We start from the raw sequence: 13,226 nt of genomic DNA, 5'->3' as shown, positions 1-13,226 counted from the left end.
CAAAACCAATCAAATAGGCATGTTCACACAAATAATGAGGAGATGACTATTTCCATAATAATGTACTATTCATAACAACACAATCGTGATAGGTCATCAACAATAAATCAATAAACCTTTCAAATCACTCTCAACATATCACACATCAATATATAATAAAGTTGCCTTTTATTATCAATTTTTCATGATTAGGATTATTCAATATGAAAGGCAGCCCGGTGCACTAAAGCTCCTGCTATGCAAGGCTTCGGGGAAGGGCCCGACCACAAGGGTTTATTGTACGCAGCTTTACCTTGCATTTCTGCCAGAGCCTGTTTCTGAGGCTTGAACCCATAACCTCCTGGTTCTTTTGAGCTAAGGGTCTCTCGGAAATAGCCGTCTTACCTTGTTAGGAGTAAGGTCTGCGTAAACTTTACCCTCCCCAGATCCCATGTTGTGGGATTTCACTAGGTTGTTGTTATTGTTTTTGTTAGGATTATTCAATATGAACAAGTTAGCCCATAACCAAGTCCCATTACTAACCAACACATGCTTCAAGAAAATACGAGATTCTATACTCTTAACAAGGATCGAGAAATTCACTTGCCTCAAATAATCAAATAATAACTCTAGGACTTAGCTCTTTACTTTTGTTAGGTATCCAAATTAATGCAATCTATTCAAATGTACAATGTTCGTAAGCAATTAAGTCAATAGAAACCCATATTACTATATGTATAGCCTAGACTCAAAAACTCATCCAAATCTATAATCACGTTCCTAATCTTGATGTCAATTAATATACCAAGCTTGAATCATAAAGTGGGGACCAAATTTAGAGGCGAAAATCAGCATCCTTAACTACTAAAAACTATATGAAATCTAAATCCAATCTTCAATTTATTTAATCTATAAAATTTTACTCATAACGGCAATCATGTGGCCGACATCACATGAAGAACCGTCACCCAAAATTCTATTTTCCAAGTTAAAAACACTACAACACATGACCCAAAAACTAACTAATGAAATCAAAATCATTCTACAATCATTGTCCAGTAATTAGCTAATTATTAATCCTCAAGTAATTCCCCAATCCTTTAGTTAATAGTGTAAAATTAAAATCTTGTCCCCCCAAAACTCCAAATAAAAAATTCCTATAGTATGGTCGGCTTTGCACTTCAATTTCCTTATCCAACATAATTTATTACATAATTTATGAAAGCATCTATCAAATATCAATGTATGCAGACGAAATTGATGCTAAACTAACATTTGCTTACCAGAAGGTTGTCTCTTCATTACCAATGTTGCACTAAGTCACATTCTAGGGCAATTTTTTTGAATAGTAACTATAAATTAAAAGTACTAAATTTCACTGACTTATTCTATTATATATGTGCCAAATGGAGTAGGTATTAAATAAATTTCAGACTTTGTGTCACGGCCCTAGACTTCAACTAAGACTTCCATTCGGCAGTCAACAACTTATTCATAACTCTTTCACAATCTTATAAGCTCAAATAAGCCTTTTTAAAATAGATCATTGAGAGAACGCTAGATTGAAGAAAGACACAAAAGACTCTTTCACGCTAGATTGTATTGCTTGGTAGAATTCTTGATTTTCTTGATGGTTGTACAAAAAAAAAGCCCCTCCTATTTAACCTACTCACTAGGGGATTAAGTGCAAATAATAATTACTATACAATTTCCTCGATATTTATAAAGAAGTCCCTATTCTAGAGTTCTTTACACACCTAGAGCATTCTAAGTCTGTTAAGAACTCTTTTGGACATTTTAGAGTCTTTTATTAACCTCTCCGTGACTCTAAATTCTTCTTTCTTAGAGATGATCAAGTGACGGGGCATGAAACTCTCTCCCACCTGATGAAGCAATGACCACGGTGCACTGCTGCTGCAAAAACTCTTAAATTTTGTCTTTAAACTATCACAAGTCTTTATATCATTCCCATGTGGCCTCCTCAGAAGATTGACCCTTACAGTGGATAAGGAATATGGTAGTGGCCTTTTGTCCCTTTTTTTTCTTGGCTTAATAGTAAATAATGTCCTTGATGTCTCAAACATAAGAGTCAGTGATTGTAATTGGCACCCGACTCGATTGACCTCGGCTAGGATCATCTTTGTCTTCATGGTATGGATTAAGGAAACTGGCATGGAAGATGACATGAACCTTGAGCTAAGGTGTAACTCTAACTTGTATGAGATCTTTCCTACCTTGGAAATGATCTTGAATGGTTCCTCACACTTTTGTACTAAGTTTTGGTGTACACCTTGCAAAGCCTTGACTTTCCTTGGATTGAACTTTACCAGAACCATGTCTCCTACTTTGTAGTCTGTGGGACGATGCTTGTGGTCAACAAATTTCATCATCTTCTTTGCTTCCTTTTCCAAGTAGGACTTAGTAGTATTAAGTTGTTCTTGAAATCCTTTGTCCATATGAGAAGCCCCCAAACTCTTACCTTCAAATGCAGCCGGTAGCAAATATTGAGTTTATAGTTATTGGCCTATGGATAACTCTATTGGTGTCTTCTTGATGGCCTCGCTCTACTATAAGTTATATGAGAATTGGGCTATATCTAGTAGCCTAGCCCAATCTTTCTGATGAGAGCTCACAAAATGCCTCAAGTAGCACTCCAGTAAGGCATTGACTCACTCTATTGGATATCTATCTACGGGTGGAAACTAGTAGAGAAGTGCAACTCTGTGCCAAGAATCTCGAAGAACTCTCTCCAGAATTTCCCTTTAAAGTATGGGTCTCTATTGCTAATGATATTCCTCAGTTACCCCTAATCCTTCAAAACATGGGCACATAGATCCTTCATTCGAGGGTGAGTAATAGTTCATCCTCTACTCAGAAGCGCCTCGTCTTTCCTTGTGTGGCTAGCTTCATAAGTCTTTTTGCTTCCGTATCGTGTTACATACCATCCTTGATTGTTTATTAAATGTCACATCGGACTATGGTGATGGCATAAAGCTCAGACTTTCTACTCAAGGCATCATCCATAACATTGTCCTTGACTGGCTTGTACTCCAACTCATAGTCAAATTAGGCTACGAAGTCTTTCCATCTAGCTTGTTTAGATGTAAGCTTCTTTTATGACTGGAAGTAGTCTGTAGCCACATTGTCGGTCTTGACCATTATTTTAGAGCTAAGTAGATAGTGTGTCACGTCCCGAGAGGGTACCCTAGATGTAACCGGCACTCAGGAACCATTTCTGGCTCCCAAGTGAACCACATAGCCTGATCAGACATTCGTTCATCCATTCAATCAGCGGAAGACTTAAAATAAAGAGAATATTCGGTGGGCAACTCAAAACATCAATCTAACTCAAAGGATAAAGGCCATGGGCCAACAAATCAACTCTAATATTTGTCATTAAAAATAGTTTGACAAGAATAATTTAAGGAAAGAAATTCTCAATCGACCCTTCACTATCTAGTCTATGAAGCCTCTATCACTACTATCTAATCGGTGCTAATGACATGTTCATGGCTACCTTAAATCAAATGAAAAGGGCTAAATCGACGCAAAAATAACATAAGCGGTGTCCTCCGAATGTAGGAGAGGACTCACCAATACGCTAAATGTGAATAGATCCTTAATGATGCTCCTATTGATGATCTCTTAAACCTGTCTCTGCATCATGAAATGATGCAGGTCCAAATGGACTTTAGTATGTGGAATGTACGAGTATGTAATATGGCAGAATGAAACATACCTCAAGGAAGAATATCATCAGTCCAAATATCTCAAATCGAAAAGATAAGAGAGACTCAAATAAGGCGTCATAAGTCTAAAGTAAGAAAACATTTTTAGACAAAGACCAATCATATACCATACAATCCAATCCAATCATGTACAATACAGTGCAATTAAATCACTCAATCCAATTCAATCATATAATGTTAACTCGAAGTCAATCACATATCATCTAATCCAATCAATTCACATATCCATCCAAATCATGTATAATCCAATCATAACTCGTCTAACCCAATCCGACCATATACCCTCAAATCAATAATTAACTCAAAGGACTCAACTCAATAAATAAGTAACAACTCACTCAAGTGTCCTAAGTCTAACAAGAAATAGTTTAGACGGGACCAAATCACATGCCACTCAACTCAACTAACTCAGAGTACTATCAAAACCTAAATGAGAGTTTCTCTTATCCGACAACCATTACTTATGAGCCAGTGATAGTACAACAATCAGAAGTTATTGTCACGTCCGTCCATACCTTGCCATGGCATAAACGTCTCCCTAATTATGGATTCCATCAATTAGTCAAGTCCTATCATTTCAGGACAATAAAATAGGAAACATCCGACTTTAACGGTTCAATCCCATGGGAAGCATCCGACTTTAACGGTTCCATCCCTGCCTACGTTGGTGGCGTAGTTTTTTGGGTTCGAGTATGGACTATACTCTCACTCGCTTCGGTGCTCGATACTCCTCCCATGACTCCATACTCATAAGACTCCATCCAATCATCTCAAACAAGCCCTCACAGCTAGTTTCATTTAGAACCTTGCCGACTCATCAACTCTATCCTCAATTCAACTCAATCGAGTCATAATGGCAAGTCTCATTAGACTTTTTTCAAATCGACTCATCTCAATCATCAAACTCTTTTCTTCAAATTTGATACCATCTCAACTCAATGGATGTAGAAAATATTATGTACATTTAAAATATAATTCTAACTCCTCAACTCAAACTCAAAATAGATACCTTAATGTAAAAATACTCAAATCATTTAAAGGCTCCTCATACTCAACTCATACTTAAACTCCTTTCTAAATCAAAGATGAAACTAATAATTTTTTAGACTCAAATTAGTGTGTAAATAGTTTATGCAAAAAGGTTCACAAATAATTTATTTAAATCTCCTCCTCAAAAGATCATTTATTTTCAAAATATTCCTATGACTCCAATCAACTCAAATTTGCACATCACATACCACAAAATCACATTAGACTCCAATCCACTTCATCATACAACATCCTCATCAACATAACCTCTACATTCACATCATCGTCAAATACCATTATTCACATCATCATCAAACATCATCATCACATCATCATCATCATCAAACATTATCATCATATCATTATCAAATATCATCATCACATCAATCGTCAAACATCTACTCCAAAATCCTTATTTTAGTCATATGTTGAATTTATGGAAGCAAAAGGACATTCTTAACTATCCAATTCATTCTTTTCATTCCAATCAATACACATATACACAAAACCATCCATCTCAACTCAAGAAAAATTATCACCAAAAAAATCTCATCTTGGGTTCATGTGAATGAAATATGAATCCATAATCTCAATAAAACTCAACTCAAGAATATCGTCAACATCTAGAAATCTATATACAAAGATACATTTGTAGTCAATAATTATGAAAGATAACTATTCAGTAACTCAAGTCATTAAAACATCAATCAACCAATAGTAGCTAAAAACATTCTATAGTTTAGGAAAATTTTCAAGAAAAACCTTCTTAGAAGGTTCAACTCTTTCACAACTCCTATCCAACACATCTATGGGCATATGGAAGAACTAAATCCATATTTTAGGTTAGCCTTACATACCTTAGTGAAGACTTGAAGAAAACCTTGTGGTTGGGTCTTCAATAGAGAACTCGAATCTTGAAGCTCTTAGAACAATTCTTTGTTAAAGAAGGACTTGGAGAAGAAGAAGAGGAAGAGAGAGGATCTTTCTAGGGCTTTTCTAGAGAGAGAGAGAGGGACTGAAAATATGTCCCCAAAATGTTCAAGGATGATACATATATAATTTGGGATAAATTCCTAAATTGCCCTTTCTCCAAAATTCTGAAAAATAGGCTGAAAACGTTCCTGGCACGATAGTGGCGCATCATGCCATTGCGGCGCCAAGTCGATTACACCTAAAAACCTGCACATCGATTAGTGGCGGGCTACGCCAAGGACCAAACTACTGAGGCACATTCTTGGCGCGATAGTGGCGCATCGCACCCTTACAGCGCCAAGGCCATATTTTCTGGGTTCTGGAATTTGGCTTGAAAAACCCTGCACACCTCGTAGTGGCACGCCGCGCTAGGGGCCAAACTACTGAGGCGTGTTCCTGGCAAAATAGTGGCGCATCGCGCCACTACGGCGCCAAGCCCAGATCCCCAGCAGTTGCAGCCCAGGCCTAAAATTTCTATCATGCTAGTTTGTCTTAGGATTGTCATATCTTTTGACTCCGAACTCCAAAAATTACCTTCTTCGTAGCGTTGGAAAGAAGACTCAATGACCTTTAATTTAGTAGGTAGTGGTCCACCATTTCATTATATTCTAGGAGATATACTCGTTTGAAGTTGACCCTAATACTAACTCACCCGAAAACTTAATCGATTGGAGTTCTTTGGACTCGACTTGGTGTTAGAGATCCCTTATGACCCCTAAACACATCTAACACACTTTAATTACTTAGGAATTTATCCTAACTCATATGTAAAATTACAAGTCCTCCGATCCGAGTCTATACTCATGTGAATAAATATTCGAATCTTAGCAAAATATTTTGAGGGGTGTTACATAATGTCTCCATGTTCACAGGTATTGGACAATGGTTGTTAACTCTTTTTCTTGAACTATGTTTTACCAGTCTGTCTAGTTTAGTTTATAGCTCTCAAATGCAATAGGGTGTTTGTCTTTCATCAATGCTCCCCCAATGGAAAAGACTGAAGCATCCGTATGTACCTCAAACATATTAGATATGTCGGACAATGCAAGGACTAGTTCCTCCATTATAGCGGCCTTGAGGTATTCAAATGTCTTCTTACAATGCCCTTTCCAAACCCACAACTTATTATTCTTTAATCATTTGGTTAGTGGGGCAACTTTGGTGGAATAGTGACTTATGAATCTGGAATAATAGTTAGAACTTCTAAGGAAAGATCTAAGTTGGTTATCTTCAAGGGTGACTCCCACTCTTTTATAGCCCAAACCTTTGCTCATCCATCCATAATTTTCCTTGACTGATGATGTATCCCAAGGAGTGCACCCTATGCTGGGAAAACTCACACTTCTCTCGATTGATATAGAGATCATTTTCTCGTAGAACTTGGAACACCTTCTTCAAATGCTCCACATACTCCTCAATGGTGCTTCTATAGATGAATCTACTATCTAAGTATACTACCATAAATCAATCTAAGTAGGGGTAGAAGATTTTGTTCGTTAGTGTGAAAAAAGTAGTGGGGGCATTGGTTAAGATGAATGGCATCCCCAACCCCTCATAATCCCCATATCTCATTACACACATTATCTTTGGCTTATCCCCTTCTGCTATGCATACTTGGTAGCATTCCTTCCTCAGATCAACCTTGGTGAAGTATTTGGCTTGTCCAAGTCTCTCGAACAAGTCATAAATAAGTGAGATGGGATACTTGTTCTTTGTGTTACCTTTTTGAGTACCCAGTGGTCTATGCATAGGCATAGCAATCTATCCTTCTTTTGGAAAAAGATCAGCGCTCCATATGGTACTTTGGTCGATGGATGTGACCGGCTTCGAGTAGCCCTTTCAACTTCTTCCTTAGCACATCTAACTTGAGTGGATTTCTGCAGTATGAAGGGTATGCGGGCTTTCTGGCTATGGGTTCTAGCTCAATCTTATTGTCTACCTCATGCCTCGGAGGTAGGTGTCTCGACAACTCTTCTAGCATCATGTTCTTATTTTCTTCAAGAACTTTTTCTATTTAAGGTGGAAATGCCTCTTTAGAACCATTGTCTTCATCCAATATTGCAATGGTGGCTATTAATGTCAGTTCCCCCTTTTTTAGGACCTTCACAAGTTGCATGGATGATAGATGGGCTTGTGTCTCCATCTTTGGCACCTTCACTAGGGAACCATGCAAGATCCATCTTTCTCCATTACTAGGAGTTATTGTAGGTAGGGATTGATCATCGTGTGGAATCTTTGGAAGAACTCCTTCCCAAGGATTATATCAAAGATATCTAAGAGAGTGATAGTGAATTTGGTCTTACCTTTCCACTTGCCCAGTGTGATGTCTACTCTTTAAGAGACTCCACACACAATAGTCAGTGGTGCATTAACCGTCTTCAGACGGGTCTTGCTTGGGCTATAAATCAACCCTAACTTTGTTTCTTCTGACTTGGTCATGATATTGGCTTCTACACTGAAGTCGACCATAGCATGGGCTGGCAGACCATTGATGGAAATTTCCACATATTGCGTGGAGTAGTCTTCCAACTTCTCTGCTCACTTCATGATAGCTCTGAATAGCCCGATCATGCCCAACTGTGTTTTACCTGAACCTTGCCCTTGTTCTTGCACCTCTTTATCCTTTCGTTCTCGCAGTTGGCAGAGCTTTTTCATTTAGGGGCACCTTGTAAAGCTGTGAGGATCACCACATATGTAGCAGACGCTTCCCTTCATGGTTTTCTGCTTCTTTTTGGTGTAGCCATAGTGTCCAAACTTCTTATTAAAGGTCTTGTTAGTTTCATGACTCTTAGGATGTGGCTTTAGCTCCTTTCCCTTTCCGCAACCTCTTCCACCTTTAGCATGACTATACATTTCTTCCTTTTTTTTGCCTTTGTCATTCTTTTCATACTAAAGTCCTTCAAGGCTTCATCTTACGTGATGGTTTCATTGATGGTGCTAACTTATCGGTGTTCCAACTCCGTTTTGTCCCAATGTTTTGACCATCCATGAAATGGAACAATATGTCTTAATTTATAAGGTTGGCAATCTAAAGCATAAGAGTAGTAAACTCCTTCACGTGTGCCCTTATGCTGCCTATCTGCTTCAGCTCCATAAATTTGGCTTTGCCTCATAGATGACATTGTTGGGGAATAAGGCCTTTTTGAATTCGTCTTAGAATTTCTCCCATGTATTGATGGTACAAAGCCCCTTCTCTATCTCTAACTCTTGCTTCCACCATAACATAGACTTATCCGAGAGGTATAGCACGACCGTATTAATCGTGTTCTCATCACTCTTCACTTTGTTACAGTTGAAGCAGTTCTCTAAGTGCCAAAGAAAGTTCTCCACCTCTTTTGCATCACAACCGCCTTTAAGGACCGATGGCTTGGGAGCCTCAATCTTGGCTTCCTTATTCTTGCTGGACATCGCGGATCCTCTGGCTTTAGTGTCTCCCTTGAGTGCTTTAATCTTGGCTTTCATGGTCTCAATTGTGCTTAGTGCTTCCATGAGCCGACACTCCAATGAAGTTATAGTCTCCTTTATCTTGTACTACGCAACTTTACGCCCTTCCAACTCCTTCTAGATATTTCTTTCTCCTTAAGGGTGAAATCCTCAAGAGTCTTGAACTTTCCATCGACATTTTGTTAGCACTTTTCTAAAATCTCCACGATCTGCCTTGTGGAGTACACCATTGTAATCTACTCTATTCTGGTTTGATGTCCACGTGTTGTTCCCCTCATTCGTCGTCACTTACCCCAGTGGCCAAAGGTTAGTAAGATATTAGAGCCTCGCTTGGTGTAGGGTCGAACAATATCTTCTCATTCTTCTTAAGGTTCTTCCTTCCCCTACGGTGTTTCTTTCCACCATCTAACTAGATGTTGGCGGCATTAGTAGCGTTGATGTCTCCCTCGCTTTCCATTCTCCTTTATCAACCTTTAATCTGATACCAATTTATCACAGATTTAGACTTTAACTAAGAATTTTTTACGGCACTCAACAACTTATTCACAAATCTTTCATGATATTGTAAGCTCAAGTAAGCCTATCAAAACTAGATCATCAAGGGAATGCTAGATTGTAGAAAGATACAAGAGAGAGCTTTAAATAAGGCTTTTATATTGCTTCTAAGATTGCTCTTTTTCTTAATGGTTGTACAAATAAATGACCCCTCCTATTTACACTACTCACTAGGGGCTTAAGTGAAAAAGTAATAATTATTATACAAATCCCTCGATATTTACAAAGAAGTCCCTCTTCTAGAGTTCTCTACACACCTAGAGTATTCTAAGTCTTTCAAGAACTCTTTTGAACATTCTAGAGTCTTTTATAACCTCTCGATTACTCTAGATTCTTCCTCCTTAGAGATGATCAAGTGGTGGGTCATGACACTTTGACCCATTATTATAAATAAATAAATTATCTAAAAATTACCTATCAATTAATTAACTATAGTTAAACAAATAGTTAAAAATTCTCAAACTAACTTCATCGACTGATCAGAAATTACTCGGGGGAAACTAACGAGAGGGATAAAATGATAATTTTAAATACATTTCAAAAATGACCTTCTGGATCATTACAGGAACATATGAGAAGAACATATTGAAAATTACCTCAATCGAAGCTTCCTAGCTCCCAAATATTGAAAATATGAAAACCCTAAAATCTATTCATATTTATACTTAAGGACCTTTGCATTTGCAACAACCTTGCAATTGCGAGAAAAGTTCACAATTGTGAGAACCAGATACAACAATAATACTTTACATCAAAATTATCATAACATTCTCATATGAACTCGAAATGCATGCTTCTTTTTGCTATAGTTCCAAGATCATAATACATATCAAATGATTTAATGAAAACACCATTTGAGGCATATTTGAATCAGGTGGTATCAAAATAGCTCAATGATATGAAAACACCAATATTCAAACAAGCACCCAAAACTCAATCGAGATCCCCCCAACACACACCATAGTGCAAATCGCTTATCAAATCAACCATCAATGGTCTTAATGAAAAAAATTAACGTGATGAAACGTAACTTTCTATAAATTCAAAATTCCAACCAAAGTCTCAAATCACTCAAAAACACCTCGAGACTCATTCCATCCATCCAACAAAGTTAAAAATCATGTTTTGGACCCAACAAAACTGTTGAAAGTTGAATTTGCTCTCATTATTCTAGAATGTTGACTTTGAACTAACTTTTCAACTTCTCTACTTCCAAAAGTGATAATCTTCCTCTGAACACATCTAAATGCCTAGATAATCATGAAATTTATTCTCACAAGTAATAAATAATATAATGAAGCTAAGAAAAGTTTCAAACAAGGAAAATGAGTCCAAAAGAACAAAATGACTTTGCGGGGTCATTACAAAAGGAGATTCTAAAATACTTAGCCTCGACCTAAAGAAAATTTTGAACTACATTTGAAACTACGATGAAAACATCCCTTTATTTGTGCCCCCTTTTCATAGTCCAATAAAAAGGATTCAGTTGAAATCCTTCAGTGCTTATCAACTACTTTAGGTTATGCCAGACATGCTCTAGAATTAATTGATTTATACAATATAAATTTAGAAGATTGGACAAAAGTTGTTGTATAATATGGTATTTGACGAAGTGTCTATTATGCAAACAGGTTGACATAGAGCTCCCGGAAGACTTGCCACTGAAAAAAGCTCATGTCATTGGAGAGTCACTTCAAATCAAGATTGAAGAACTTTCAGAAGTTGAGCGTGCATTTGTTCATCTTGATTATGAGTGTGATCACAAACCTGAACACTCTATTTTGAGTCAAATTCCCAACAGTCCACCTTAAGTAATATGCTAGTTTTATTTCTTGCAATGTAATATTAAGAGCCCATTTTTCTATGTGAAGAGCGGGATTTGAGATTTTGATATGTATACATAAATGAATTGGGTGGAGAATGTCATTTCCCTTATGCGTTCCCTTTAATTTTCCATAATATTTGAGTAATAAACTTGGTTTACTTTGTTGCATATGCATCTAACATATTTTCTGAGAAAAGAAATTTCTATGTTTAGGTCCTACTAAGGAGAACTCATAAACAATGCAAAGGTAAGTAATCATTGATTCATCCACAAAGTTATAAAGCACATTGTAATACGAGGATTAATATTCACTAGTTTACTTAGTGTCTATGCTTCTTCTAATTTGGAAAATATTTATTTCAATGAATTAAAATAGAATATATGATGTATAATATCATATGAAAATTTTACTATTAACCTAATAATGTAAATAAAAAATAGAAAGATGATTTCAAAGTTGTTTTGTTCTTTTAGGTATTTTATCCCCATTAATGTAATTATCGTATAAGTTATCCCACGTTAGATCTTATACAAAAGATTATCAGAATAGCAATATAAAGCTATATTGGTATTTATACAAGGAAACAAAATGACTACCAAAATGTAATGAAAATAATATATAAAATAAAACTAACACCAACTACACAGTTAAGGAACTAGGTTCCTTACGATAAACTTAAATTTTAAAGTAAAGATTTGGTAATTTATTGTTAGCGGAAATGTGAAAATATAAAGAACAAGGAAGAACAACAATATTTAACGTGGTTTAGATCAGAATAATCCGACGTCCACCAGAGAACAACTGTCTTTATATTAACAAATAAAGAGGATAGATCCCAAATACATATAAGAGAATTGCTCTATCAATTCTCTACTCTTCTAATGTATTTTGCAAATGGCTTGTAATATGAGAACACAAGAGAGAGATGTGATGAGAGGTGTGCTTCAAATGAATCAAGATCTACCTATTTATAGGAATAGATTCTTGCTCTTAATGTTATCAATGAGATCATATTCTTGTAAAGATGTCAAAGTTTACCAAACTTTCACCTACCAAGTTGCTACATTAATTTATTTAGAATCTTGTCAAATTAAAAAAATCTCCACCTTCGTAAGATTCTCTATTTTCAACTTTCTCTCAACAACTTTTGATTATGTTTTCAGCCTCAACTCTTTCAATCTCCACCATGGTTTGCGTTCCAAGCATCCATATGAACAAGTCTAGACAAAACTTTTAAGCTTACTGAGTAATCTGGTTGTAAGAAACAAGAAGAATCAAACCTTTTGTTGAACACACTAGCTCCACCTAGCAATTATTCTCCCAAAGTTGCATCAATTGATGCATACTCCGCCAAGTCTTTGCGGTGTGCAAACTTAGCAAAAAGGACTATCTTAATTAACATGTCTGCAACATTATCGTTTGTGATAACCTTCTCGGCCGTGATAACTCCCTCTTCAATGACATCTCAAATGAAATGGAATATGACATTAATATGTTTGGTGCGTTCATGAAATCTTTGATTTTTAATCAAATCAATAGAACCTTTACTATCACATCTTAGAGTTGATTCCAATTGAACCAAACTAAATTCTGCCATCAAACCTTTCAACTAGATAGCTTCTTTCACTGCCTTTTGTTGCCATAGATTCTTCCTCTATTGTAGACAAAATGA

General features: G+C 36.5%; 1 protein-coding gene across 1 annotated transcript in view; it reads left to right on the top strand.

Moving 5' to 3' along the window:
* The window catches only part of LOC129871066 (metal tolerance protein 4-like), a 57,474-nt gene extending 45,820 nt beyond the window's left edge, over nt 1-11,654 (top strand). The window contains exon 7 of the mRNA XM_055945931.1: nt 11,360-11,654. Within this exon, the coding sequence (XP_055801906.1) occupies nt 11,360-11,539 (180 nt within the window). The 3' untranslated portion in view covers nt 11,540-11,654. The remainder of the gene's footprint in view (nt 1-11,359) is intronic.
* Nucleotides 11,655-13,226: the final 1,572 nt, after the last annotated feature.

This window comes from Solanum dulcamara, chromosome 10 (genome assembly GCF_947179165.1).
Source record: "Solanum dulcamara chromosome 10, daSolDulc1.2, whole genome shotgun sequence".
Taxonomy (NCBI): domain Eukaryota; kingdom Viridiplantae; phylum Streptophyta; class Magnoliopsida; order Solanales; family Solanaceae; genus Solanum; species Solanum dulcamara.
The sequence above is the reverse complement of the archived record's forward strand: the minus strand, read 5'-3'. Positions and strand labels throughout refer to the sequence as shown.